Source organism: Phalacrocorax carbo, chromosome 18, assembly GCF_963921805.1.
Source record: "Phalacrocorax carbo chromosome 18, bPhaCar2.1, whole genome shotgun sequence".
Taxonomy (NCBI): domain Eukaryota; kingdom Metazoa; phylum Chordata; class Aves; order Suliformes; family Phalacrocoracidae; genus Phalacrocorax; species Phalacrocorax carbo.
This window is the reverse complement of record NC_087530.1, coordinates 12,711,126-12,739,017: the sequence shown is the minus strand read 5'-3', so window position 1 is coordinate 12,739,017 and position 27,892 is coordinate 12,711,126. Positions and strand designations below refer to the sequence as shown.

General features: G+C 65.0%; 3 protein-coding genes across 5 annotated transcripts; all 3 read right to left on the bottom strand.

Moving 5' to 3' along the window:
- Window positions 1-129: 129 nt before the first annotated feature.
- MAMDC4 (MAM domain containing 4) lies at window positions 130-11,612 on the bottom strand. Of its 2 annotated transcripts, XM_064468455.1 has the most exons (29): window positions 11,270-11,612; window positions 10,509-10,622; window positions 9,923-10,096; window positions 9,581-9,706; window positions 9,143-9,288; window positions 8,930-9,014; window positions 8,572-8,700; window positions 8,189-8,335; window positions 7,896-7,990; window positions 7,469-7,627; window positions 6,714-6,798; window positions 6,118-6,267; window positions 5,844-5,951; window positions 5,499-5,630; window positions 5,118-5,248; window positions 4,906-5,017; window positions 4,472-4,588; window positions 4,103-4,237; window positions 3,869-3,999; window positions 3,575-3,791; window positions 3,223-3,360; window positions 2,994-3,115; window positions 2,786-2,876; window positions 2,352-2,498; window positions 1,909-2,043; window positions 1,505-1,632; window positions 1,296-1,410; window positions 992-1,167; window positions 130-420 (listed from the first exon to the last, which is right to left on the bottom strand). In XM_064468455.1, exons 1-29 carry the CDS (start codon window positions 11,595-11,597, stop codon window positions 373-375), a joined length of 3,921 nt encoding a protein of 1,306 aa, XP_064324525.1. In that variant the 5' UTR covers window positions 11,598-11,612; the 3' UTR covers window positions 130-372. The 2 variants fall into 2 exon arrangements, with proteins under 2 accessions (XP_064324525.1, XP_064324526.1); XM_064468456.1 differs by lacking the exon at window positions 3,223-3,360.
- A 3,003-nt stretch (window positions 11,613-14,615) lies between these two features.
- On the bottom strand, window positions 14,616-16,162 carry PHPT1 (phosphohistidine phosphatase 1). Of its 2 annotated transcripts, none has more exons than XM_064468724.1 (3): window positions 16,059-16,162; window positions 15,522-15,646; window positions 14,616-15,017 (listed from the first exon to the last, which is right to left on the bottom strand). In XM_064468724.1, the coding sequence occupies exons 1-3, from the start codon at window positions 16,127-16,129 to the stop codon at window positions 14,935-14,937; spliced, it is 279 nt and encodes a 92-aa protein (XP_064324794.1). In that variant the 5' UTR covers window positions 16,130-16,162; the 3' UTR covers window positions 14,616-14,934. The 2 variants fall into 2 exon arrangements, with proteins under 2 accessions (XP_064324794.1, XP_064324793.1); XM_064468723.1 differs by having other exon boundaries at window positions 15,979-16,157.
- A 573-nt stretch (window positions 16,163-16,735) lies between these two features.
- Window positions 16,736-26,654, bottom strand: AJM1 (apical junction component 1 homolog). The gene is made up of 3 exons (XM_064468798.1): window positions 26,498-26,654; window positions 22,840-22,913; window positions 16,736-20,930 (listed from the first exon to the last, which is right to left on the bottom strand). Exon 3 carries the CDS (start codon window positions 20,865-20,867, stop codon window positions 17,625-17,627), a length of 3,243 nt encoding a protein of 1,080 aa, XP_064324868.1. The 5' UTR covers window positions 20,868-20,930; window positions 22,840-22,913; window positions 26,498-26,654; the 3' UTR covers window positions 16,736-17,624.
- Between the last annotated feature and the right edge of the window lie 1,238 nt (window positions 26,655-27,892).

The following is a 27,892-nucleotide window of genomic DNA, read 5'->3' as shown; positions in this document are numbered from 1 at the left end:
CAGCCCTGGGGTGGCCAGGACTGTGCACTTTGCCCCCTTCCACAGCCAGGACCCTGCTCGGGTGAGGACAGCTGCTGCGAGAAACTCCTGCTGACAGCGCCTGTCAAAGCATGGGCACATCACTACATCTTGGTGCAGAAAGTCTGTGTTACAAAAGACAACAACGCTTTTCCGAGTGCTTGGAGGCAGTGGAGACAGAGGCATGTCCCTCTGTGGGGCTGGCACCTTGGGGTGAGTGCCCGTGGCAGCTCCCCACTGCCTGATGTCACACGCTGAGAGGCGGCCGCTGGAGTGTGAGGCTTTGCTGGATGGATGCTCAGCCCTGTGTACACCTCACAGCTGTGAGGAGGCAATTACTGCTGCTGGCTTATTTCAATCCTCATCCCCCTCTGTTGGCACTGGAGATATAATGACCTTGTCCTGTAAAGGAGGGAGAACAGGAATTGGTTACAGTTAAGTGTAGGCTGTGTCTAATTTGAAATACAAGGACTTCTTCCAGGCTGCAGAGGGGAGAACCCGTGTGCTGGCCCACCACGACCCCAGCAGAGGAACCAAACCCCTCAGCATGGCTGGGGGGGGGCTCCACATCCTCATTTGGGGTTGGTCCTAGGGCTTGTGGCTCTTCTGGGGACCACGTGACACCAAACCCATCAAAGGAAACTGTAGCTTAAACTGCCTCTCATGGTTTTAAGTTGCGGGCTTGAAGAGGATGAGCAGTGTTTGCATGACCTGCTCCCTGCAGGGCTCTGGGGAGGAGGATCACAGCCTCAGCTCTTTCTGGAGCAACTCCCTGATGGCAGCAGCAGCAGTTCTAGGTCAGTCCTACAGCTTGGGGGTCGCTTGTTTGCTCACAACCAGATAAGAAGCAGAGCCCTTTGCACCTCCTTGAGTGTTGACAGAGTGCAGGCTCTGCTGGGATTTGCTGAGCTTTTAGGAAAATGTTTTGGCGCAGTTAGGGGCAAGCGGGAGGGTCCTTCACCCCTGGCCTTACATCTCGAAAAGTGATGTTGTCAAAGCCCTGGGGAGCACTGGTCTCTGCCGGTGTCCCACTCGCCAGCCCTCGCCGCTTCAGCCAGTACCAGCCTCCAGCAGCCACCAGCACCAGAATGATAATGGCCAGGAGAAGACTGAGCACTACCTCTGCCACAAAGCTGCCGGAGGATTTCTCTGCAGGGAGAGGAGATGCTGCCAGGCTTGACTCACCACCCAGGAGAGCTGGCTCCAGCCCCAGCCTCAAGTGCCAGCACCCCAAGTGGCACCGGGTTGACCTTTCACAGCCAGAACTGGTCCTGCACCTTCCACAGACACCTCCAGACTGGAACGGCAGCCCCCCGTGGCACTGTACACAATGTCGTCCAGCGCAACCGTCCCCTCCGTCGGCCACCTCTGTGTGGTGATCTCAAAGATGATCTGCAGGGGAAGGTGCGGTGTGGGGGAGTGATGTACGGGGAGGGGACCCCACACCTCCGTAGGGCATCCTCTTCTCCAGGGCCATCTCACTCACCTGGAACTCGCTGGGGCTCTGCACAGGCACCACACTGCCCTGCCAGCCCCAGCTCTGGTGCCCCACCACGCTCCACACCGTGTGCTGCCCCGATGCACTGCGCAGCATCACCCGCAGCTCCCCACTGGCTGCAACATGGAGGGGGACAGGCACGCCAGCATCAGTGGCCACACAGAGCCCCTTGAGAGCCACAGGCCCTCCTGGCCATGCCATCCTCTGCTGGGATGGCAGTACATGGTGGGAATGGGCCATCCCCACTGCCCGGCTGGAGCCAAACCAGAGTGTCCATGGTCCCGTGTGTGGGGAGGGGGTTTGCAGCCCCTACTGAGCCCCCCGGCTCCCATCGTGGGCTCATGACACTCTGCCCAGGGACAGCGCCGCCTCCCTGCCCCTGCAGTGCTTACAGAGGTGCTCCGGGATGTCCAAGTGGTACCAGAATTGCAGGCAGGCGTCAGCAGCAGGCGGCAGATGCTGGCTCTCCAGCTGGGCAGTGGTGCCCCTCAGGCCCAGCACGCTGGTGTCAAAGTGCACATAGTGACCTGGATGGGCAGGGACAGAGCGCAGGGTGTCCCCCCAGTTCTGCAGCCCAACATGTGTCTTGTTCCCTCCCAAAATGCCCAGAGCAGGGCCCGGAGGACTGCACCTCCCTACCCCAGCCCCACTCCTGACTGATAGCCTTTGGGACCGAGCCGTCCCTCTCGGGCAAGGAGGGGATGGCAATGCTGTGGAGCCAGCCCCCTGGGATGCACTGTGGGGGGGATATTCATTGGTGACCTCATCCATTCCCAGCTCCTTTTCCTCCCTCCAGCAATGCCAGGGTGCCCTGGGAGGGATGGGTGTCTCCTACCATGCCTTGTGCCCAGGGTGTGATCCTGCTCGGGGCCAGGGTACTTGGCAAGGGGTACCCCGCTCTTCCAGCCCCAGGCAAAGCTGTGCAGGTGTGGGTCTGAGGGGCTGCTCCAGCCACACGTGTCCAACTCGAAGTCACAGGACGCTGGGAGGAAAGGAGGGCTGTGATGCACCCAGCACTGCAGGCACCTACTGCCCTGCACTGCCCAGTGGGAGATGGGGCATCTGGATCGGGGGGCAGCCCCCAGCCCACTCCCCACTGTCCTCAGCTTTGGGCCAGGCCAAGCTCAGGGCAGGAGCAGGGTGCCCAGCAGTCACAGCAGAGCTATGATGGATGGGACGGGCTGTCCCCATCCCTATGGCTGTGGGCTCCCATGGGGTGCCCATCTCCCCCGGCCAGTCCACAGTGTCCCCACAGCATGGGGCTCTCACCTGGCTTGGGGCAGGCTCCACCTGATACGTGCAGATCATCCAATGCGATGTACCCGTGGTCACCCCCAGCTCCCACCACCTCAAATATCACCTGCCGGAGGGGTGGACAGGGCAGCATTCTGAGGCTGGTAGCCACTGTGCATCCCTTGTCGTCCCCTGTCTGTCCCCCTCCCCACCATGCGGTCCCTGGCACCCTGCCCCGTCTCACCTGCCAGACCCCATCTGGCTGGAGGGTCACGTGGCCGCGATGCCAGGCATCCCCCTCCATGGTGCTCACACTCATCACCTTCCTCCGCACACCACTCTGCTCCACAAAGACACCGAGGGAGCCTGCCCAGGGCCCCCGCCATGGAGGAGGGGTCCAGGGCTGTGCCATGTCAGAACCCCTACCCACCCAGAGGTGCCCCCGGGGACTTCTTTGGGTTCCTGGCACTCACCTGGGGTCCCGGCGCTCAGCTGGTACCAGAATGCCAGGCACTGGGTGGGTGTGGAGGGCTTGTAGGGCTGGGAGGTGAGGGCAGCTGCATGGCCTGCAGGCAGGGAGCCCCTGCCCGTGCTCACTACCATATAATGGCCTGGGGGGAGAGAAGCCCCTGTGCCATGATCCCCACCTGGCCCTTCTCAGAGGGGCTCCAGGGGACTGCAGGGGCTGGGGAGCCCCCTCCCCCCAGACTGGGGATTCCCCCCAGGATGGGGAGCCCCCCCAGTTTGGGGAGCCCCAGGGTTAGAGGGCAGGCAGGGCAGGCAGCAGGGCTCCACCAGAGGCCAGGGAAGCTGTGGCCCAAATACCTGCGGCAGTGCCGGTGGTGTGGTCAGCCAGGGGGCCAGCAGTGGTGCCGGTGCTGTTGTTCTGCCGCAGCCAGGTGTGCTGCCCACTGGCTGCCAGCCCACAGGTGTCTGCCTCGAAGGAGCAGGAGAGCTCTGCCCCGCAGGGCCCTGCTGTCAGTGTCAAGTCGTCCAGCGCCATGTCCCCCAGGAACCTGTCCCGCAGGGCCTCGAAGACCACCTGCCACCGAGGCAGCAGTGTCGGATGGCTCTGCATCCTGCTGGTGCTTGGTGGCACAGGGGGCACCTGGCCCTTACCCGGTACTGCTGCTGGCCCGTGGCCGGCAGCGTTGCCCATCCCTGGTGCCAGATGCTGCCTTGGGTCCCCTGCCGGGTCCACAGCACTCTCTCCTCTGCTCCCTCCAGCTGCATCTTGACGTTCAGGGTGCCTGGGCAGAGGGGAGTGTTGGCCAGCTGTCCTGCACCCACTGGGGACCCCGCTATCGCCAGGGGAGTGGAGCCCATCTGAGGCATCCCCGGGAGGCTGCGTACCGATCTGCGGGCCAGCCAGGCGGTACCAGAAGGCGAGGCAGCGTGGGGTGGCAGCAGGCTCCTGGCGATAGGTGATGAGCTGTGCCCGCTGCCCATGGCTCCACGGTGCAGAGGGGTCCGCAGCCAAGAAGTAGCCTGAGTGTGAGGGACAGCCAGAGTGGAGGGGACATGGACGTGGATTTTCCAAGCTGCGCCCACATCACCCACACCCCAGTCCTGGATCTGGTGTCCCTGGGCTACTGTGGCTGAGCTCGCCCCACAGGCATGGGGCTGCTTGGAGTGCAGAGGTCATGTCCTGGCCCTGGGCACAGGAGGCTGTGGGGTCCCCTGGGCTGCCTGGGGTCCCTGGGAGAGGAGCCAGGCCCTTACCTGAGCCAGTGGTGTGGTCAAAGCCCTGCCCCTGCCCTGTGCCACAGACCCATTTGAAGTCACTGGACTGATCCTGGTACCAGCCGCACATGCCCCTCTCGAAGTTGCAGGACAGCTCTGGCCGGAGAGAGGCAACCATGGCAAGGGAGGGGGGATAAGGCACCCCAAAAACAAACAGGTCCCCAAAATGTCCCTTTCCCTCTGCTCCCCCACCCCACTCCCCAAGTCCAACCCATGCAGATGCCCAGGGACAGGATGCATACTCAGCACTGGCCCCATGGCTTCTGCACCATGGTAGGTCCTGTCCCTGGGCTGGGGACAAGGTGACGGTCACCAAGCAGCCCCTGCGGAGCAGCATCCATATCTGCAGGTGGGGGGCCAGGGTCCCCTCCTGCCCATGGGCACCCTCCCTGCCTGCAGACCCCTGGCCATACCTGTGGCCTCCAGTGGCACCACATCAGGGTGGCACTGCACTAACGTCACGTTGTCAATGGCGGCGCTCACCGGGTCCTGCAGATCCAGATCCACCAGCCCCTGCAGCTCAACCTGGGGGTGGCGTGGCAGCAGTGAGCCCCGGGGTGCCTCGTGGCACTGGCACTGCCCTGCCAGCACCCACCCGGGCTGGCCCCTGTGCCACCAGGCGCACCTGGAAGGGCCTTGGCCTCTCCCCCAGCGGGATGCGGATGTGTCCCCCTGCTGCGCTGCCGTGCCCTGGCATGTGCCAGGCCAGGTGGGTGGTGCCAGTGCTGTGATCCACGATGCTGACAGCCAGGAAGCCTGGGTACAAGAGGTGGTGAGGAGGCTGCAGGGGTCAGCAGCCCCCAGCCGCATCCTGGGAGCCCCCCAGGGCCCTGGCAGCCACCCAGCCCACAGCCACAGGGGACAGGGACAGGGACATCCCAGCTCCAGGATGGTGTGATGGGGCAGAGCAGAGCTGAGAGAGGCAGCAAAAGCAGGCAGGGAGCAGGCAAGACACCCCAGGTTTGGGCAGGAAAGCAGGCAGAGCACCCCAGGGCACTGGGGTTACCTTGGGGGCTGCTGTGGATGCGGTAGCTCATCTCCATGGCGCAGGCAGGGCCAGAGGGGCCCAACATAGGTGTGTGTGCCTTTGCAGCAGCCACCATTTGTCCTTCTCCTGCCTGGAGGGCCAGGAAATTCCCTGGGCAAGGAAACACCTTGAGAATTCAGGGCAGGGTCGCTGCATCACTGGCAGCACACCCAGCCCAGCACCCTGCCTGGGCATCACCCCGACCCTTCCCCTGGCGGCACCCACCCACCCTGGTCGGGAGGGAGCGGGGAGTCCCTGCACCCTGGGAGTCCCCACAGTTCTGGGGACCAAAAAGCATCATCTCAGTAGTGGGAACAGCCTCACCTGTGAGGAAGGTGTCAGCAGGTTTGGTGGCCTTCTGCACGCCCCAGCGCAGCCGCCCCACACTAACATCGTGCCAGCCCCCAGCCCCCGTCTCAAAGGTGGTTGATCCTGCAAAAGCCCAGGCTCAGCCCCGCCAGGCCACCACGCTTCCCAGCAGCCACACGGGCACCCATGTACCCCAGCTGTGCCAGCCAAGGGGTGCCCGGGTCACCCTGCCCTGGTCCCCTCTGCCGCTTGGCTACTGGGAAGCCAGCTGCCTGCCCATGGCTCTCACCACAGTGCTTCTCATCAGAGCTGTCCTTGCATGTCTTGGCAAAGTCGCAGACCAGCTCCGCACTGATACATCTCCCGCTGTCGCAGGTCACCTCCTCAGCTGGGCAGGGGCTGGCACCCGCATGACTCAGCAGTGTAATTGTAGGCTTCTCTGACGGTGAAACACCCCAGGATGGAGAGCAGTCGTGAGAGGGCCTGGTAGCATCATCTGCATCACCCCTTCAAACCACAGTCCCCTGTCCCTGCCCATCTCCCTAGCTCTCTGTTTCCCCCAGCCCTATCCCTGTCCTGCCCACTGCCACCAAAGGGGACAGAGGGGGTTGATGATACTGCCTGTGTGACAGGGCTCGGGCAGGAGGTTTTGGCACAGGGGCTGGAGTGTCACAGCTGCAAGACGAGGAGCCCACGCAACCCAAGCTGTGAGCCCCAGCAAGGGAGCCTCAGCTTCCCATGCTACGCCCAGGATGGTCACCGTGAGGACCAGAGGGACAGACAGACCCTGCGGTGGGTCCTTTATGGATGGGGCCATGGGCACAAGACACGTGGAGACCACTGGCCACACCAGAGCGGGGGGGGAAAAGCCACCCACTGGCTCACCCTGCTCCTGCATGCAGCCCGGAGACAGGATCAGGTCATCGATGGCCACGGTCCCAGTGCCGCTGGCCACCCCCTCGATCAGCACCTGCAGGGAAGCGCCACACCAGCATCATCAACACAGGGTCTTGCACAGCATGGAGGGGATGGGTGATGCAGCGGGGCAGGGGGGACACTGAGGAGCCATGAGATGGGACAGCTGAGGGTCAGTTCCTGTGATCGGCCAACACGTGCTTCCCCCAGGAAGGGGCTCAGTGGGAGCCGGGGTGATGCTGTGGCTGGAAGTGGGGTGTGGGGTGGGGCGGGCAGGGCCATGTGGGTTTGGGGTGATGGTGCTGCCCCTGCACACAGCCATGGCCTGTGGCTGCCCAGGGGTGCTCTCTGGGTGCCCTCAGGAGGCCACTGGGATGCCCTTCAGGGCCAGCTCAGAAGGGGTCAAGTTGTATGGGTGGCTGTGGGGGACAGCAAACAGGACAGTGGGAAGGTATGGGGTGACATGGGATGGATGAAGACACCTTCCCCCTCCCCCTTCCAGTGGGATGGTCCATGGGCTGGGGGCACTAGTAGTGGGATTTGGAGGTGTGGGCACAGGGACACATGCCAGCACCAGGAGACTCAGCTCTGGTGTCCGATTCCCATTTCGACTCCTACCCTGGTCCCATGGGTGCATACTGGGGGTGGCCCTGTGCCCTCTCTGGGGCAGCCCTGTGCCCCTCACCCCAGGCAGCCCAGCTTGCCCCAGCACAGCGCCAACTGACCTTGAAGCTCTCCGTCACATTGAAGTGCACTCTCTCCCGGACCCAGCAGCTGCCCAGGTCGCCCATCCTCTCTCTCACCAGGTGCTTGCTTGATTTGGTCACATAGGAGATGCTGAGGCTGCTGGTGGCAGAGCCATGGAGGTAGCAGTACAGCACGAGCTGGGGATGGGGAGGGGGGTGCGCAAGCACCAAAGCCTCAGGGCAGGGGCACGGAGGCCCCTGCACCCCATGGCACAGCTGCCACCCCACAGGATGCTCGCAAAGGTGGGGCTGGAGCAGCTCAGAGCTCCCAAGGGGCACTGGAGATGCCACCAAACCACCCCCCAAAATCCACTGCCCATTTCCAGCAAAGGGCCAGTCACAGCCCCAGCCCCATGTGGGGCCATGCCCATGCAGGCTGTGACACGGGGTCCCAGCCGTGACTCACGGAGCAGGAGTTGGTGGCCTGGAAAGTGGGACTGCTCAGCTGTGCCGTACCACTGGCCCCCGTGGCTGAGGCACTGCCCACGTGGAGGAAAAAACCTGCGGGAGACACCGGGAAGGGGCTGAGTGGTGCCAAGCAGGCATGTGGGTGCAAGATGCTGTTTTTCCAGCACAGCCTTAGGCCGAGCCCACATGTGGGTTACTTGAGGGGCTGGAGGGCACGTCCACCCCAGGGCCAGTGATGCCCCAAGGACCCACAGTGGGGCTCCCTTGGGGTGACAGTGCCCAGCCATGTACCTGCCCTGCTGTTATTGCTGTGGTCCCGGGTGGGGATGCTGTACGCGGTCCCCAGGTTCAGGCTCGTGTTCCTTTCCCACGCTGGCTGCCCAACCTCTGCCTTCCAGATGCCAAGACCTTCCTCAAAGGAGCAGTGGATGAAGGGCTCTGCAGAGAGGGAAGGAGAGCAGAGTGACCCAGGGAGATCCCTGTGACGGGCTGACCCTGCCACAAAACCCTCAGGGTGATTTTACCCCTGCAGCTGCACAGCCATGGGCACAGCTGGGGTGAACCCTGCCGGCCCCACAGCCTTGCTTTGCCCTGCCAAGGGCAGATCCTCAGCCCCTCTGTATGGTCGGGGGGCCAGGGGGCAGGACCCCCTCCCCGGGGACAGGAATGCTCACTGCACTGTGTTACATCCTCGTCTGAACCATCCCCGCAGTCATCAGTGCCGTCGCAGAAGCGGTGCTGTGCCAGGCAGGACCCCCGGCGGCAGTTGTTCTCTCCCACCCTGCAGACCTCTTGCCTGGGTTCTGAGGCGGTGGGACATGCGATCAGCACAGGGCTGGCCCTGCAGGGACCTCAGCATGTGCTGGGCTCCCCCCACATCCTTCCTTGGGCTGCTTGAGGGACAGGCTTTTGCTACCTGCTCCATGCCCTGGCCAGGGAAAGGTGTCCCCAAGACACAGCAGGCAGCAGTGTGCAAAGCCCAAACCAAGTTCCCTGGGGATCCCATCTCATCCCAGTGGATGAGGGACTCACCCTGCAAGCCACAGTTCCTGAAGATGATGTCATCGAGTGCCAGCTCTGCCCTGCATGTGGGTGGTTTTGTCAGGGAGAAGATGAGCTGCCGATGAGAACAGGGATAGCCTGAGCTTCCCGGGCATCCTTGGCTCATGGTGCATCACCTGGAACTGCTCCTTTGACCCCTGTTCATGGGGTTGGTGCCCAGGTATTGACATGGCCTTGTCTCACCTGGAACTGCTCGTTGATCCGGCCTGTGTAGGCAACCAGCTGGTGCCAGCCCTCGCCTCTGTGCTCAGGGCTCTGCCACAGCCCCACCACCTCGTCCCTGTACACCATGGCCAGGCGCAGCACCGGCTGCTCTGTCTGGTTGAGCCCTGTGGGGAGCCCCAAAATGCAGCCCTCGGCACTGAGCATCCCAGGGTACCCATGGGGATGAACCGAGCCCTACCAGCGCTGGGGACTGGAGATGAGACCCCTGGGTTGTACCAGATCTGCTTGTGGAGCATGGAAGAGGCAAGCAGGGTGGCAAGGAGCCATCCTGAGGTGCCAGTGGCTCTGCCCCTGCCATAGGGGCAGGTAGTCCCATCCCTCCCCATTGCCCCTCACTGTTGCTTCCCTGTGCCCGGTACCCCAAGGCTCATCTGTGCCCATCATGGGCACCCTCACCGCTTCCTGAGAGGTGGTACCAGGCCCTGATCTCACACGTGGCAGCTGCTTCCCGCATCACCGGTGACCTGAGCCAGGCCGTGGCTGTGGCCTTTGCCGGGGGGAACACGGTCACCATGAACCACCCTGGGGAGGGCAGAGAGCAGAGTGGGGGCTGCAGCCCCATGGGATGGCACTGGTGCTGCAGCCAGCTCTGCTCCTGCTCCAGCATGGGTCTGCTCTGTCTCCTGCACCCTACAAGAACGGGTGTCCTGGCACCCTGGCTTCAGGGCACCCATGGCCCAGAGGTGCAGTGCCGTGGGTGCCCAGAGCTTGATCAGCGGCCAAGAAGCTCCCGCTTACCCAGGTCGGTGCCCATGGTGTGGTCTGAGTGGAGCCCCATGCCCCTCATGGCCGGGCTGGCCTGGCCCCGCACCCATCTGTAAGCCGAGGTGCTCACGTCCTGCCAGCCACAGTCGCCTTCCTCAAAATCACAGGTGAAGGGGGTGCCCAGTGCGGCTGAGCCCCGCAAGTACCCTGAGAGCAGGTAGATGGGGTGTCAGGGCAGGGCTGGGTCCACCCTGGGGACCTGCGCCCAGCCGGGGGACCTACACTCATGCTGGGGTCCTACACCCACCCCAGGGACCTCTGCCCACCTGGGTAGGTGTGTACATACCCTGGGGTCCTGCACCCAGCCGGGGGACCTCCACTCATCCAGGTGACCTGTGTCCAGCCTGGGGATCTCCACCCACTCCGGTGACCTGTGCCTACCTGGGGGACCTTCACCGATGATGGGGTCCTGCACCTACCCTTGGCACCAGCACCCACCACAGCACCCTGCACCCACCCTAGGGACCTGCACCCATGGTGCCCCCAGCTCCATTGCCTGCTCCCACCCAGGAGCAGGGACTGGGAGTGGGGCTGGGGATTGGGGGGGCTGGGCACCCACCACACTTGTTCTCATCAGAGCAGGCGCTGCAGTCGCAGATGAAGTCGCAGAGCCACTCAGCTGCGCTGCTGCAGCTGTTGATGACCGTGGACCCACCAGGGAGGATGGTCCCAGCTATGGGAGAGATAACTTGGCTAAAAACCCGGCGAGTTTCTGGGCACGGTGCCCATGGCAGGTGACAGAGGGCACACGTGGTCTGCCGGTGACATTTATCTGCCCTCCCCAGTTTGGGACCGTGCTGGGGGGAGCGCTGAGCTCCCAGCAGCATCGTCCCTTGGACAGGACTTGCCGCCACTGCCCCAGAACCCCCCACTTCCCACATCTCCTGCTTTGCCATCTCCCACCACCAGCCCCACTCCCGCTCACACTCAGGATGCCAGAGCCCGCCAGGGCTGGGGCACTGACCCTCCAGACTAGTATTTCACACCCCTGCTCCAAGTCTCAGCCCCCATTTTGGGGGAAACAGGAGAATTTGGGCATTTCCCTCCCTATGCTGAGCAAAGCCATTGGCAATACCCAGCCCAGTGCTGGTGCCTCCGGCACGCACTTCCCTGTGGAATCCCAGGCTGACCTTTGATGCCGGAGCCCAGAGGAGGGTTTTCCTGGGTTGTATCTGTTCCAGCACCCCCAGAGTAGCACAGCCCTGCCAAAGCTGGCGGGTGCAGCAATCCCCATCGGACCCCATGCTGGGGACTGAAGCAGGCAGCACCACGGCCCCTTCCCTCTCTGCAGCACGACCCCCATGTTGGCAGAGAGCTCACCTGGCAGCAGCAGGAAGGCGAGCACCACCAGCCTGGCCATCTCAACCTCCGGGCCAAAGCAAGGGTGAAACAGAGTCAGCAGAGGCACAGGGCTGACGAGGGAGGCCACGCTGCACGCCCAGGGCTGGAATCTGCTCCCCAGGACCTGCCCTGTGCTGGACTTCAGCCCCGCCGTTATCAGCTTCCCAGCCTCAGCAGCGGGGTTTATGGTGAGGTGGTTTGCTGGGCTGGGACAGGTCACCACGGTCCTGGCATCTGGCACTGCTGTGCGTCCCCAGGAGACTTTCGGCTGCTTTTCCCCACCAAACCCCTCTTCTTCAGTCCCCATTCTCCAACCGTGCCGAGATGCTGGGTGCCACTCTGACCAGGACACAGCCCACTCGCAGAGTCTGGTGGCACACACTGGCTCAGCAAGGGAAAAGGCCACTTCTTCCTGGCAAGACTGTGATGCTGCCAGACTTGGAGAAGCTGGCACCTCTGCCAGGGCCATGGGGGCTGTGGTGTGCCAGCCGCCGGAGCTGTATCATGCATAACCACAGGGAGAAACAGTCCCTGAGCATAAGCAGTAGGAGAGCCTTTGGGTGCAGGGTACAGGCTGGCAGCATGTTGCACCCCAGCTAGGGAGGGCAGCTGTGTTGGGGGGCAGTGGAAATGGAGTGCAAGGAGCAACCCCCAAGGCAGGAAAGGTAAAAATGGGTCATGATGCAACGGTGAACTGCAGCAGGCATGGATCCATAGGACTGGGGGGAGCACTTAGCCATGAAGATGTTGGGGCTTTGAATTCAGAACAAAACTTTGGCTGTCTGGAGACTTCAAGGAGCAGCCTGTCCCAGCACCCAGCTCAGCTGGCTTTGCCAAAAGCTGGGGCTCCAGTACAGCCCAGCCCCAGGGACCCACTGGGGCAGTCCCCAGAAACATGCCGATGGCCGGTCGGAGGGTGGTCTCAGCCTGCCCAGTCCAGGCAGAGCAGCCCGGCAGCCCCACACTCCCGCTGCCATGTGTGGTCTGTGCAGCAGCCACTTTGGGAGGGTGCCCAGGGCAAAGCCTGGCAGGCTGCCTGCAGCACTCCTCCAGGCTCACAGCTGCCTCTCCCCAGCCAGTACCCTGTTCCTCAGCCCCAGCAGGCAGCCCCTGGCCCTGGGGCCCCAGAGGTACCATCAGCAGGAGACAGCCTCCACCCCTGCCTGCACCGCTCTGCCTGGCAGAAGCATCTCAGCACCCAGCTCAAGACTGCCACAGGGCAAAGGGGCATGGCTCTAGGGTCACAACCAGCTCACTCTTAGGGGAGAACAACCCTGGCAGAGCCCTAGGGACAGTCCATTCAGCCTGGAAGGAGCATGGCTCAGCAGCCATGACACCACCAGAGCTGCCTGATAACGGCAACTACTGCCCTGCCTCTGTTTCCCCACTTGGCCAGGGGGAGCTGCTGCCAGGGCTTGTGGGTGTTGGCACTGTCCCAGGGAGCTCTCCTGCCTCCGCTGCCAGCAGCCCCTGTGCCTGGAGGGGGGCCCCCATTGCTGAAGGCTGAGTGCGGAGGTTTCTCCCCTCCTAGCCGACGGCCTTGGACAGCAGATTGCAGCATGATTGCATCAGATGCAGTAAATCGCAGGGTTCAGCTCCTTCCCCCAGCATAAGCAAGGGCAGCCAGAGGCCAGCAACCCTGCGCCCTCCCAGGGTACCCTGCAGCCAGCACTGCCTGCAGGCAGGAGCCCTGCCCTTCCCCTACTGTCTGGAAACCCAGCAGGCACCAAACTGACCACGAGACAGCATCGTGGCCTACAGCCAAGCACCCACCAACCTCCTGGGCGCCATAGGCAGGGCATCTCCAGCAGGTCTGATCCCTCCCCTCTGCACTGGGGAAACACAGGGGCATACTGGGCGCTGGTATAAGAGATATGGGGGCATACTGGAGCAGATCCAGTTGGGGGTTGTGATGATGAAGGGACTGGACTTCCCGCAAGGAGAAGCTGAGAGAGCTGGAGCTGCTGAGTCTGGAGAAGAGAAGGTGCAGGGGAACATCACCCGTGTGTATAAAGGCCTGATGGGAAGGAGCCAGCCTCTTCTGAGCAGCAAGTGCCCCATTAAGGGACAAGAGACAACAGAACAAAGCAAGAACATGAAAAACCACTTAAGAAAAACCTTCCTTCCTGTGAGAATCATGAAAACCAGAGCAGGTTGCCCAGGCTGCTGTGAGGTGTCCATCTGTGGAGATGCCCCAAACCCACCTAGGCTCAGCCCTGAGCAACCTGCTGGGCCTGGCCCTGCTGGGGCAGGCGGCCGGACTAGACCACCTCCAAGGTGCCTCCAAGCTCTGAGTTGGTGACTCAAAGGGAAGCTGTGCTTCCCTTCGCACAATGCAAGGCACTCAGCCCCCACATGTCCAGGCTCAACATTTAACAGCTCTCATGGTAGGGAATTAGACCCCACGCATGCATGACTGTTGGGTGACATTCACCCCTGGCATGGGGGAGACTGTCAACACCTTGCAGGAAGTAAGATCTAGGCACAGCAGAGCTATTCTTCTAGAGGCCCAGTGTAACCTCATGCATGCCTCGGGTACCTGGGCTTAGCCCCCAGCTTGCCTCCCCCTCCACCAGCTTGCAAGGCTGGCGGTGGCTTTAGGCATCATCCTCCGCAGGAGACAGAGCTCCAGCCCCGAGCCACCAGCTGGGCAGCAGGCCCTGCACCCCAGCCTGGCCCATGAAGCTCATCCCCATCCATCATGATCTCCCTTTTGAGTCTGGGGCAGGACACAGGCACAGGGGCTGAGCTTTAGCAGGTTGTGCTAACCCTGCACTGCTCTAGGCACAGAGGAACCATCACCTGAAAGGGTAAGGCAGGGAGGCGGCAGCAGCAGGCAAAGCGGCTGGGCAGGAGCTGGGCGCACACAGGATCATGGCTCGACAAGTGAAACAGGGCTGGGACAAGGGGAGGTGAGGGTCCTTCAGCCCCAACCTTGTATGGGACAGAGATTGAGCAACCCACCTGGCCAACCTGACCTGCATGTCTCCCTTAAGATCTCCTCCCACCAGCAGCTTTTTCCAGTCTCCCCACCCTGCTCCTCATGGAAGTGCAAGAGTGTCTCCCAGTGAAATACTGAGGGGCGGGAGCCAGTCCTGGCCATCCAGAGGGCTCAACTCAAGGATGGTCTTCCTCAAGGTGTGACCACCTGCTGGGGTGAGAATAGGCGTATTCTTCCAAACCACGCTCCCAGGCAGCTCGGCTTCCCCCCAGCAGGAGATGAGGATGCTCCTTCCCACAGGACCACCCTGCCCTTCCCTCCACCAGGCAGGTGGACCCATCACTTTCTCCTCACCTGCCATGAATGTGTGACCACACAAGCAGCTGCACTCCCCAACGTGTTTAATTCTCACATAACACACGTGGGACAAACCCCCCTCACCACCAGAAGGGCTGGGGCAGAGCACCCACCAGCTTCGCCAAGGCTTTGCTGTGCTGTGCTGGGGAGATGGGGAACACCCACAGTGCGTGGGAAGTATGGCGAGGCTGGAGAATGGACGAGTTCAACACAAAGTAAAAGCAGGAGAGCCCAGAGCGCTGCCGAGCATGGGGAGCCTGCTGCCACCACCCCAACGCCAGATGTGGCCACACCAGCTCCAGGCTGGTGCCGATGCTGATGCCCAGCCAGAGCAAGTCAGTAGCCTTCATCTGCCCAGGTGATCTCGTAGTCCGGATACTGTGCCTTCAGCTTCTCTGTAGTCACGGAGTGGTCTGCTCGCCCAAAGCCCTGGTAGAGGAATGAGGGTCCTGAAGTAGAGCTGAGGTGGTTACCATGCATGGGAGAGCTCAGTAAACCCCTGGGGTGGCTCACTGCAATCAGAGGCTCTGGCAGCAGCCCCAAGCAGTGGAAGACACCACTGAGCCCATGTCTATGAAAGACTGATCAGCTCCAATCCCCCTGTGGCAGCGGCTCATACCATGAGCAGCTCAGCCTGGCTCCAGCTGCCAGACAGCAACGGCACCCAGGCAGGGAGACACTGCCACCCAGAGCTGGGAAAACTGGCACCGGTATCACAGATACCCTCCTTGGGGCACACAGAAGAGCACCAAGGGGACACAGGCATCCCTCTGCCACCCTCCGGCTTGGCCCTTCTGCTCCCGAGGGGATGCAGTGCCTGTTCAGCCACGAGCAGCAGGACTGGCACAGGCACTTGTACTGCCATTGGGAGGGAGAAGCCACGTCCACGGGTGGGTCCCCCCGACCCCGCCACCCCCGTGGCACCTCGCTTACCACCGAGTACCCGTAGACATGGATCTTCCTCTCCTCGGGGCGGTGGGAGAGGCGGCCGCCCCCCAGGCACTCGCAGCCCAGGCCTTGCTGCGCCAGCTCCTGCGCCGTCCGCTCGTAGAGGTCGGCTGCGGGGGGAGGGAGCCGTGGGGCGGGGGGAGAACGGAAGGGGCCTGGGTGGGCGCGGGGACCCCCCCGTGGGAGCCACGGCCCAGGGTCGGGCCTCAGCCCGGGTCAGCCCCATGCCAGCTGCCGGGCCCGGCCGCGGCCCGTGGAGGGGGCAGTGGCGTGGGGCGGCCTCGGCCGCTTCCCTCGTTACCCCCGGGCCCCGGGCGTGGCGGGGTGGAGCTCCAGGCGCAACCCTGCCGGGGATCCCGACCCTCCACAAGACCCCCCCACCCGGAGACTACCCCGGGGACCCCGAGTCCGGCCGGCGGTGCCGGTGCCCCGCGCCTCTCACCGTGGTACTCGGCCCAGCCATGGCCACGCACGACGTCCTTCCCGGGCCCGCCAGCCGCGCGCACGCGCACCAGCACGTACTTGAAGACGCCGCCGTCGTCGATCTCCACGTCCGCGACCCGCGAAAGCGCCTCCGCCGCCGCCGCCGCCATCGAGCCCGCCCCGCCGCCGCGCCCCGCCCCTTCCGCTCCAGCGACCAACCAGCGCCCTCTCCGCCCCGAGGCACCGCCCCCAAGCGGTGGGCGGAGCCCTGCCCGGAGCCCGCGCGGTGGGCGGGGCCCGGGGCGGGGCTGCGGGGGGGCGCGGTGGGGTCAGTCGCGGCGCGGCCGTGTCCCGCCGCCTGGCAGCGGGGTGCCGAGGTCCGCCGGCGGCGGAAGCGGCGGAGGGGAGAGAGGCCTGGCTGCGGCGGGGGGCCGCGGGCACCCCGCCGGCAGGGCACGGGCAGGGCGGCCCGAGCCGCGTGAGCCGGGGCGGGGCAGGGCCGCGAGGCAGCCCCGGGGCAGCAGGGGGTTGGCGCGGAACCGGCGCGGTGCACTCTTTGCCTTTGCGTTTTTTGCCTTTGCCCCGGCTCTGCCCACCGCCCCCCCCGGTCCCTGCCGCCCCCTCGGGCAGCCCCAAAGCCCGGGCCCGCTGCGGGCGCTCCCTGGCACGCAGCGCCCCTCACCGCCAGCCTGGCGGGACCCCCCGTGCCCCTCTGCCGCGGTTATACCCCCCGCACCTGCTCCCCCCCGCCGCGCACGGCTACCCGCGCCGCGCCGCGCGGATCCGTCACCCCGAGCCCAGGGAAATGCGGACGGGCTCCCCAGCAGCACCATGGCCGCCCACCACCCTCCCGCTGCATACCTGGGCCAGGCCCGGCTCCGCACCCGGGCCGCATGGCTCTGTGCCAGCGTCAACATCTAGGGACCCCCTGCAGCCCCCACCCCACGTGCAGGGACCCTGCACCCAGAGACCTTACAGGGTCCCAGGGGTCACCCAAGGGTGCCTTGTAGACACCCTCATAGAGTCCTCACTGCCCCTGAAGATCATACAGTGGCATGCTCAGGACACAGAGACGCTATAGGAACAGAGGCCTTGTGCAACCCAGCTCCCACCCACGAACCACATAGGGCCACTGCCGCAGACCCTACAGGGCTGCCAGCAGCACCCATGAACTCGGTACGGCCTCCCCGGTGCCGTGGTGCTCCACAGGACCCCGGGTGCTGGGGGCACAGCTGGGAGCGCTGGGCAGGGCCCCGGGTGCAGGCAGGGTGTGTGGGTAGGCGTGGGGGGTTCTGGGTGTGCTGGAAGCTGGGCCGGCTGCTGGGCAGAGGCCGGGGTGTGCCTGGGGTGCTCCTGCCCTGGCCAAGCACTGCTCACCCTGAGGGGGCTCTGCAGAGTCTTGTCAGGACACTGGCTGGAACCTGTGTCCCACAGCAAACCTTGGCCCGTGCTCCCGTCACCCCGTGGCCTCCCACAGCCCAGGCCCCCCGCTGCTCTGGCTGTGGTTCCCCCCCAGCCAATGCTGGCTGCCCGCAGCCCATCGTAGCCTCCTCCCCTTGGTGCTGCATCCAAGCTGGGGGTCCCCCATCCCACCACACCAATGGGGCAACACCTATCTACAAAGGGGGGGTGACCCAGGGATGCTGGGGGGTCCCCACCCCACGTTCACATGATGTCATCCAAGAGGTTGGGGCTGGCCACCCAGTCAAGAGTGCGGGGCTCGGAGGCTGCCATGATCATGCACATGAACTGTTTGCCCGTCCTCTTGTCGATGGGGTAGATGGTGGTGGGGGTGAAGCGCTTGTTGCTCTCCACGAAGTCGCAGAGCTTCTCATAGACAGCAGGGAACTCGTGCCGCAGGAAGACACCGCGGATGCGCAGCTCCCGCTGGATGTTGATGAAGCACACCTCTCGCGCCTTGCGGCCCTCCTCCCCTTCCTTGTCGATGTCTGCTGTGCCGGGCGGGGGCGTCAGGATCAACGTCTCCATGTCCCGCTCCTTCTTCAGGATCTTCTTCTCGGGGCTGGAGGAGGCTAAGGCCACCTTGGCATATTTCCTGACCGTCGGCACCTGCATCTTCGGCGATGGCCTCTCCGGCACTTTTTGGGTGACGGCCACGGTTACATTCAGGAGGAAACATTCATCAGGGTCATACTGATTGCCAGTCTCCCTCAGCTCCCGGGCATACTCCCCCAGGTTGTCCGAGTAGCTCTCCAGCTCCCGCAGGGACAGGTAGGTGGGGGACATCAGCAGGCTCTCTAGCCCAAACTGGAGGAAGTTCTCAGCCGAGCCAGCATTGGGGAAGCCCAGGAAGAGGACGCCGCGGCCACGGGAGAGGTAGCCCACCTTGGCGATGCGCGAGAAGGCCTTGTGTACCTCGGCATTCTCCCGGCAGAACTGCAGGACGTGGCGGCAGACACTGCCCACGCGCCCATAGACACAGCTCTCCTTGTGCGTGTCCCAGTCCTCACGGCGGCAGTGCCGGGAGCAGTAGTAGGTGTAGCAGCTGTGGCACGACTTGAAGTAGAGGCAAGCGTTGAACATGGTCTCCGTCCGCCGGCACTTGGCGTTGGAGCACATCATCATGTCGTCCTCCTCTGCGCTCAGGTCGGGCGAGCAGTTCTCTGGCGACTTCTCAAAGGGGCCGACAGACAGCGGGGCAGGTGGGGGGCGTGGGGCGCTGGCACGGGAGCTAGGACCTGGCTGCTCCTTCGTGGGTCGGGGTCCCTCGGGCACGCTGGGAGGGACCCTCCTGCCCTCACCCCGCTGGGGTGGCCCTGGGGCACTGCTGCTCAGGAGCTGCTTGAGCTGCTCAGCGAGGCTGTCCCTGTCCCCGGCGCGGTGGCCTGGCGCTGGCTTGTAGTCAATGACGAGGTCAGTGATGAGTTCATCCAGCTGCTCCAGACTGCGCTGGCGCCCTGAGCTGCTCTCCCTGGGGACGGGCTGTGGGGTGCAGGGCACAGCGTAGGGACCGCGCTCCCGCCCCGCGTCCAGCACGTCCCAGCTGGCCGAGCGCTTCTCGCTCCTGCCCAGCCCGTCGGCACGGATGTCGTTGTCAGTGATGGTGATCTCCGGCGTGACATACCAGGAGCGGCCTGGGGGACCGCGGCCACCATCGGTGTGCACCCTCTCCAGAATGGAGCTCTCCGAGAGGGACAGAGCAGCATAGCGCTTGGGTGAGCTTGACAGGTTGATCACCACTGGCTGCCGGCGCTCCTCGGGGGATAAGGCACGGTGCTGCTCCTGGGCGAGCAGGTTCTCATAGCTGCGTCCGCGCTGCAGGACCTCCTCCCTGCGCGCCGCTGGTGCCAGGATGTTATCCCAGGATTTGGAGTAGTGCTGGCTCTCCCGGCCCAGCCGCGGCGGGGTTATGCCATAGCTGGCATGCCAGGAGGAGAGCATGGCCTCGCGCCCGGCCGGCTGCGGGGTGAAGCGGGACACCTGCAAGGTCTGGTAGGGCAGCGCACCCCGCTCGGGGCAGTACCAGTCGCTGAAGTGCAAGGGCTGGGCACTGCGGGGCGGGGGGCACGTCCGCGACAGCACCTCCCGCTCCCGGTACTTCCCGTAGTCCTCAGCATAGAAGACCCGGGCAGAGGAGCCAAGGGCTGGGTAAGTCCGGGCGTCCTCAGTGTACAGAGTTTTGACAGGGGTGCTGCGGGGGGCATAAAAGCGGGGCTCGTCCCCGTAGAAGGCGCGGGCAGGCGCCTCCTGCACCGGGTAGCCCCGTGCCTCCTCCACGTACAACGTCCGGGGTGGCACTGTGTGGATGGCGGCTTTGGCTGGGTCCTCGGCGTAAAAGTGCTGGGGGATGCTGTGGCGGCCGGGGTAGGGGTAGCTGGCATAGCCAGAGCTCCGGAGGGGCATGGCGGGGCTGGGGCACCGTGCTGGCTCCTCAGCGTAGAAGAACTTGGCAGGGACACCGGGGGCCGAGAAGGTCATGCAGCCCCTCTCAGGGTACTCCCTGTAGTCCCGCGAGGCCGGCACCGGCACTGTCTGGTACGCCAATGCCCGCGGGTCTGCCTCATAGTACTCGCCAGGGTAGGGCAGGAGCGGGGGATCCCCGCTGTAGGAGTCGCTGGGGGTGGGCGTGCGGGACGCAGACGCCTGCCTGCTCCCCGGCACTGCCAGGCTGCGGGCAGCCCCGGGCGCGCGGGGCCAGCGCGGCAGTTCCTGCCGGTTCTGAGCTGCCCGCAGGCTGCGCGCCGCGTGCACCAGCACCGCCTCGTCTGGCTTGATGTCCACCCGGCACCTGACATGGGGGCTGGCACCCGCCTTGGCGCCCGGCCCCTCCTCGAAGCAGTTGCTGCCGAGGCAGAGTGGGGAGATGCGGCTGACGCTGCTGCGCTGCGGCTGCAGCTTGATGGGGTGCACCTCGTTAGCCAGTGCCCGCAGGGGAACCTGGCTTTCGCGGCGTGGCGAGGGCTCGGGACGGGAGGGCTCCCGTGCCACCCGCAGCACCTCCCGCCCGCGCCGGGCTGGTGGTGGTGATGCCGAGACGGCAATGGGCACCGGGGTGAAGGTGGACTTCACCCGTGGTGCACTCTTTGAGCGGGCGCGTCGCTTTGGCTCACTCCTTGGTGGAGGGGCTCTGCTGGCGTAAGGGTCCGGCTTTGGTGGTGCCCGCCTGCCTGGCAGCCCTGGTGCAGGCTCGGGGGTGCCAGGACATGGGCAGGGGTTCTCCATGGCTGGGGGGGTGCCCAGCTGCTCGTCCAGCGACTCAAGGAAGTCAAAGCTCCTGCAATGGCGCTTGTTGAAGGGCTGCGGCTCGTGGGGCAGGGACGAGGACATGGAGGCATCACATTGTGCTAGGGGCTGGCAGACAATCGAATCCCCGGGGGCTGCAGTGGCCACCTTTATGTCTTGATATACCGTAGACACCAGGATGTCAGGTGGGTCCGTTCGTGTCATCTTAAAAGCAACTCTTCTCCTGCCAGCTCCCCTTCAGACAGCCTCAGAGGAAGGCAGCCAGCCCTGCAAGAGAACAGATGAGGCGCCTAAATCCTGGCGGGGACCTCAGGGAGCCACAGTGGCACTGGATAAATCCACATAGCTCCTGCTCGGGGTGGGATTTCACCACCTCTTCAGAAATGGGGGTTCAGGGGTGTCCCAGCCTCCGCTGCTGCTGTTAGTAGTCGGGTTGCAGCTGGGGGAAGAAGCTGGAAAAGGGCTCCAAATCCAGAATGCAATGAAAAGAGCAGATGGCAGGGCACCTAGAGGTGCACCAGGCACCACAGGGCAGCCAGGGAGGGGTGCCAGTCACCACGAGGAGAGGTGGCCACCGACTGCCATGCCCCAGTTCCTGGGGTACAGGACATGGGGGACCCTCTTGCAGCATCATGGGAAATGGCAGCTCTGAACAAGGCTGGGGAGACTCAACACCAGGGTTTTCTGTAGTGGAAGGGAAATGCATGCCCAGCCCTGCACTGCGAGCATCCGAGTGGCTGCGGGGTCTCCTGGGACCATGCTTGCCCGTGTCCTAGCACACGCTGCACCCAGTGCCAGTGTTGCGGGCAGCGCAGGCAGGAGCGTCACCCAGGGATGGGTACCACAAGCACCCGCTGTGGCACCTGGGAAGCCTACGCAGCTCTGGGGCTCTGGGGGAGAAGGAGCCATAACCCCTCCCCACAGTGGCTGTACTGTGGCCCACAAACACCTCTGTAGGGTAGCAGCAGTCCCAGCTGCTTGCAGCCACATCACTCCCTGGGTCTCCTCTGGACCAGCACAGGCTGCGCTGGGGGCTGGCCGAGGGGTGCCATGGCCAGTGCCCCAACCCCCTGTGACACAAGTGGCTCCTCCATTGCTTCCTGCGGCTCCGAGCAGGACAGGACAGGGACCTTCCACCATAACCCTGCACTGGAGGGGCTGTAGCGGCTCAGCACCTGCTACCTTTGTCCTCTCCTGTGTCTTGCAGCCAGAACACATCTTCTGCCCAGTCCACAGGCTGGAGAGCCAACAGGATTATGGCTGCGATGCCCATGGGACATGGGGTCTGGCACCCACTGTGCACCAGTGCCGTGCATCCCACCCACTCTGGGATGATGCTGCACAGGTGACTGGGGGATGGCAGAGCCCCGACCGTGCGGCTCCCCGGCCACATGCATGACACAGCTGTGTGTCAAGGGGGGGCACAAGCACGAGCCCCCCAGAGTGACCTGGGGAGCAGATGAGGCAGTTTGCCCGCAGGCCCTGGTGTGTTGTGGCACTGATCTTCACTCTCAGCCCATCGAGAGCCAGCTGCAGGCTGCCATCAGCACCAAGTGGACGTACAACCAGCTTTGCCCACAGCAGGTATACCTGGCTGGCTTTAATGCTCATCACATTCTATGAAGGTTTGTTTTTTTGGCCACCTGGCCAAGGGGCCTGGCAGTATAGGTGGGTGTCAGCTGCTCCATGAAACCGTAAAGGTATGTGGCAAAGGCCAGTAAAAGGAATTTGGCTTTAAACAGCAGCAGAGGACCACAGGGAATGTGTTGCTGGGAGAAAAGGAACAGACTTTATTTGGCAAGAAGCAGTATCGGCTACGCGGAGATGGGGAGTGGGTGCTTAGGCTCCCTCTCATAACCTGGGTAAAACCCTGTCTCGCCGTGAAGCTGCGGGGGGGGGACGGACGCCAGAGCTGGGGTGAAGCTGGAAGGCTGGGGTGTGTCTCTCCCCAGGGGGGGCTGTGGAGCCCAATGGCTGTGGAGAGCTTGATGCCAGGAGGACATGGGGATCCCAGTCCTCCAGGGCTCAGCATCAGCCCCGCTGCATTACACTTGGGAGCTGGGCCAGATCCAGGGCAGCACCCCACACCGCGGCAGTGCCGACAGTGGCATTCAGAAGCCCATCCCTGTGGTTTCGGGGCGGCTGGCAGGCAGGGAACCACAGCCCAGGGTCCTACCTGGTCCAGCGGCAGCAGGGATGTGGTGGGTGGACTGGGCTGGCCGAGGGCTCCGCCACGGCTCCATCCCAACACTGCAAAATAACAGAGACACATGAGGGTCCCAGGAAACCCCTGGCCATGGTGGCAGGGCAGCTGCTGGGACCACGGAGCACCCTGGGGGGACATCAAGCACCCTGAGAGACCCCCTGCAGCTGTAGTCCTGATGAGCCAAACTGAACTGTAGCCCAGCAAGGCCACTGTGTGCACCCCTATGCCCTGTGGACATGGGCACTGCATCCCACGGGCACTGGCACATCCCCTCACCCACCCCGGCAGCACCTCGCTGCCTGCGGAGCCACACGAGGCCATGGCGGCAGGGGAACCCGGGGACAGCATGGTGCTGACATCCCCAGCGCTGCCCAGGGTTGCCATGGTTTCTCCAAATTATTCCTCCTCTGCGAGGACATTGTGGGTGTGTGGGGAGGCTGCTGGGGAGGCGGTGCTGCAGGGGGTCGGTGGGGAGCTGGGACTTTGCGGCACCGCAGGGAGAGCAGAGCACCCACAAAGCCGCGGGCATCCTCTGCCCATCAGGAGGGCAGAGCCGGGACAGCCCCGCCAACACTGCCAATGCTGCCGTGCTCCCACACCCCATGTGTCCCCAACATTGAGTCCCCTCTCGAATACCCTCTGCTATCTTACCCCCTGGTAGGCACACACCGGCTGCCCTGCCTCACCCCCAGCCCTGCCCATTCTCAGTGGGCAGCGGTCTACCTGCCCAGGGTCTCCACTCTGTCACCCTGGGGATGCTGACACTAGCTGGCAGCGCGTTCAGGGCTGCTGATGCCCACGGAGCTCTCTGCATGGGAGCCACCCCCCAGGGGCACATGGCCCCCGGGGACACAGCCAGCCCTGTGCCCACATCCCCACCCCAGGAAGAACCCAGGCAGTTTGTTGCAGAGCTCCCCATGCCCCCGTTGCTGAGCAGGACACACGGACACCTCTGCTCAGCACGTCCCCGGCACAGCAGCTCCCCTCCAGCACACCTACGGTGTTGCTGAGGGGCACCCAGCGGGACACCCTGTGCCAGCCCACAGGACCACGCCATGGCTCAACCTGGCACCACTGCAGAGCTGGTGCCACCCACATGCCTCCGCCCCACTCAGCACCCAGCCATGCACCCACCACTGCCCATGGGGCTCTGCCTGCAGCCAGGGGCTGCCCTCACTCCCAGGCCAGCCCCCACACCGCCTGCATGCTGCTCTGGACGTGCCACACGTGAGAACCCAGCTTCTGGCAGCTCCAGCCTGCAGGAGCAGCGCAAGGGTGCTGGGAGCCAGGAGTGACCCTGGGCTGTTGGGGGGGCCCACGGGAGGCTGCCAGGAACTGAGTCACTGCCTACATGTGGCATGTGCAGTCTGTCCAGTGGGGCTGTGCAGTGCCCTGCCAGCGCACACTGTGCTGCCTGGGCACTGCAGCACCCTGCCTGTGTGCTGCCCACCCACTGCCTGCCCCATGCCCACAGTGAGGGTGCTGCCTGCCTGCTCTGCACTGAACACTCTGCCAGGACACTCCCTGCAGCCTACCCCCACGCTGCCTGCGTGCTGCCAGTGTGCCGTACGCTGCCAGCATGCTTCCCTCACACTGCCTGTGCACTGCCCGCAGCACACTGCCAGGGCACTGCCCCACACACCGGCAGCCTGCTGTCCCCACGCTGCCTGTGCAGTGCCCCAAGCTGCCTGCACACACCGCCCTGCCAGTGCGCCACAGCCTGCACATGCTGCAGGCAGCGCTGCCCGGGCACTGCCAGCTTGCTGCCTGCCCCATGCACACAGCAAGGGCACTGCCTGCATGCAGCACTGAGCGTGCTACCAGGGCACTGCTCCACGCATGCTGCCCACACACTGCTGCACACCCTGCTCGCACGCTGCCTGCACAGGTCCCGCTGACCAGACAGGCAGTGCGCTGCCTGCCTGCATGCTGCATGGGCGCACTGCACCGGGTACGCTGCCAGCACACTGCCTACACACGCAGTTGAGCATGTTGCCAGTGCACCACCCCGCAGGCAGCCCAAGCGCGCTGCCAGCACACGCAGCGCTGCACTGAGCTCACTGCCAGCACCCTGGCAGCACCCACGCTGCCCTGAGCACGCCAGCGGTGCCTGCGTCTGGAAACGCGGCCAGGGCAGCATCTCACGTGCACTGTGACCGCTCTGCTCATGCAGATGACGCTGGAGGTACCACCGGCGCACTGCCACGGGTGCGGTGCCCATGCAGGCTGTGCTGCCGTGGGCATTGCCAGCCCACAGCCCCACTGCGCACAGGCCTGTGGCTCCGTGTGCCAGCCGGGAGGGTGCCGATGGCCGACACCGCCCGGGCACTGCCCGCACAGAGAGCTGGCACGTGGCGCTGCCCGCAGTGAAGGAACCCGCTGCCCCCGGCCCCAGCCCCGTGTATGTGGCAAATAGACACTTCCCGCCTCTGCGCCACCCCCAGGGCACCCCCCAACACACAGCGCCCTGAGCCCCTGTGGCATTGTTCCTCCACACATACCCTGTGGCCCCCCAGCACTGACTCCCACAGCCCTGTGCCCCTTCCCGTGCCTCCCAGCCTGTGTGCCCCTGGCAACCCCCTCATGCCCCCAGCCCCTGCCCTGAAACCCCCCAGGCTTCCTGCACGCACGGCTGCATGGCCACAGCCACCCTGGGTACCCCAACACCCCCTGCCCTTCCTGCACCCCTGGAGGGGCTCATCCTGCCAGGGAGAGCCGCACCCGCAGCCCAGGAGGGTACCCCCGGTGCTGGCATCCAGAGGAGGGGTGAGCAGCACCCCAGGGACTGCAAGGGATGCTCCGACCCCAGCCAGCCCCCGGTGCCCCCCGTTCCCCTCTCCGCCGGCCAGGCCCCGGCACCCCACCCTGGAGGGGCATCCGCAAACGGGCAGGGCCGGAAGGCTGGGGGCACCCCCGGGCCCGGGGGACCCCGGGTGGGTTTGCAATGCCCGGGCCCGAGATGGGGGTGCGCGGGGCGGCCCCCGGGAAGGCAGCTGGGGGCAGCGGGGCTGTCCCGTGCGCTGCTGCCGCCGCGCCCCGCAGATCCCAGGGCGGTGGCTCCGGCCATCCCCGCGCTGCGCACCGGCACCGGGCGGCACCGGGTGACAGCGGGCGGCACCGGGCCCGCTGGGCCGCGCAGGGCGCTGAGCCCGCCCAGGGGCCAGCATCGCCGGGAACCGGCCCGGGCACTGCGGCGGGATAGGGTGGGAAAGAGACGGGATGGGGCTGAGGATGAGGATGGGGCTGAGGATGGGGGACACGGGGGGATGGAGTGAGATGGGTTGGGATGACTCGGCCCGGGGGCGCGGGATGGGGATAGCCCCGGGGGGCCTGGAGGGAGGGGATGGGGAGGCCACGGGGGTGTGGGTGGGATGGGGAGGGGGATATGGGGATGGGGGAATGAGATGGGGGGGGGATGGGGGAGCATGGGGGCATGGGATGGCCCGGACGGGGTCCTCCGGGGGGATGGGTATGTGGAGCACGGGGGGATGAGGTGGGGTTCGGGGGGGGGGGGGGCATAGGGGGATGGGATGGGATGCGATGGTGAGGGAGGTCGGGGGGGGGATGGCCCGGTCGGAGTCGCCCGGGAGTACGACAGGCCCCAGCCCCCTGCCCGGGCCCCCCTTACCTGCTCCGCGCCCGCCGCCCCGGCGGCCCCCCCGCCGCATCCCCGCCGTCGCCGCCGCGCTAGGCTCGGGCTGCCGCCGCCCCTGTGGCCGTGGCCATGGCCCGGTTCGGCTTGGCCCGACGCTCCGCCACGGCCGCCCGGCTCCGCCGCCGCTTGTTTTCCCATAAATACGGCAGGCGGAGTTACCGGCCGGGGCCGGCACCGGGAGCCACCCACCGGCGCCGCCCCCGGCTCCGGTCCCTGTGACCGGTCCCCATCACCGGTCACCGGTCCAGCTCTTCTCGGCTCCGTCCCCACTCCCCGGCAGCATCCCCCCCCCACTGCGGGACCCCCGGGCAGGGTCCGGGGAACCTCCGGCGCCCCCGTGCTCCTCTCCCGGTGCCACCCCTCGCGGGGTGTCCCCCCGCACCCCGGGTGTGGGCAACCGCGGGATCCCCAGTGCCCCCGATGAGGCACCAGCGTCTCCCAGAGAGGTGCTGGGGGGTTCAGCCCCATGTCATGCGCCATGAACCCACCGCCCCTGCAGGGAGTCGTGCCCCCGCAGGTACCTGCCCTCATGCAGGCAGCCCCCCAGTGCCGGCAGCCCCCCCCAGTGCCGGCAGCCCCCTGGGCCCACCCCTGCCAGCGCCACGTCCCGCCTGACCTTGGCACATCACTGTGGCCCTGCCTGGCTGTGGCCAACTGGGCAGCGAAATCCCCTGTTAAGCTCCTCCATGAGTGGCCTGGTTTCCCCAAGGCTGGGGCTGTCTCTGCCTGTGGTGGCCGGAGCCCCGCAGGGGGGATGCAGTGATGCATTGGGCGATGTGCCAAGATGGGCAAAGGCAGCATTCGCCACCTCTCAGCACACAATGGCCCCAACGCTGGAGCTCTGCCTCAGTTTCCCCATCTCCCACCTGCTTGAGCCAGCCTCCGCTGCCCACGGCCCTGGCACCCCTGGTGCAGCCAAGGGTCCCGGCACCTGTGGGTGCCCTGGCAAGGGGCCTTGGCACCAGGGTCCTGCCAGAAGCTCACGCCACTCCAGGCCCAGAGCTGAGGTCTGCCGCCCCCCATGTGTCTCTGCACAGTAGGTGCATACTGGGATTTGCTTGATTTCAAAATCTTCCATAGCCAAGACCCTCCCCTCCCTCCACTGTGGTGCTGGGAGCATCCTCCTGCAGACTTCTGTGTCTGCACCGGGCAGAGGAGCGCTGGGGTGAGCTGGTCTGCAGCACACTGGTGTTGCCATGACTCCTGAGGGAACGCAGCCCGGGCTGATGCATTTTGCCCTGTGCTCCCAGGGATGCTGTGGGCACGGCTGAGCCCACTGAGGCCAGCAGCACGCGCCCTGCCTGGGACTGGGCTGAGCCCCAGGAACTTATTGACAGCTAAGCAGGGTAAAACAGCTGGGCGGGGGGA

Bases quoted from the DNA above. Each gene is read 5' to 3' on its own strand.
- MAMDC4 (XM_064468455.1), bottom strand. From the start codon at position 11,597: ATGGGGACTGAAGAAGAGGGGTTTGGTGGGGAAAAGCAGCCGAAAGTC. The intron at 5,952-6,117 runs GTGAGAGCCATG...GGGCTTTTGCAG, and splicing joins CTCTGATGAGAAGCACTGTG to GATCAACCACCTTTGAGACG. The intron at 5,631-5,843 runs GTGAGGCTGTTC...TTCCTTGCCCAG, and splicing joins TGCTGACACCTTCCTCACAG to GGAATTTCCTGGCCCTCCAG.
- AJM1 (XM_064468798.1), bottom strand. From the start codon at position 20,867: ATGACACGAACGGACCCACCTGACATCCTGGTGTCTACGGTATATCAA.
- PHPT1 (XM_064468723.1), bottom strand. From the start codon at position 16,129: ATGGCGGCGGCGGCGGCGGAGGCGCTTTCGCGGGTCGCGGACGTGGAG. The intron at 15,647-15,978 runs GTGAGAGGCGCG...CTCCCCCCGCAG, and splicing joins TGGCTGGGCCGAGTACCACG to CCGACCTCTACGAGCGGACG. The intron at 15,018-15,521 runs GTAAGCGAGGTG...TTCCTCTACCAG, and splicing joins ATGTCTACGGGTACTCGGTG to GGCTTTGGGCGAGCAGACCA.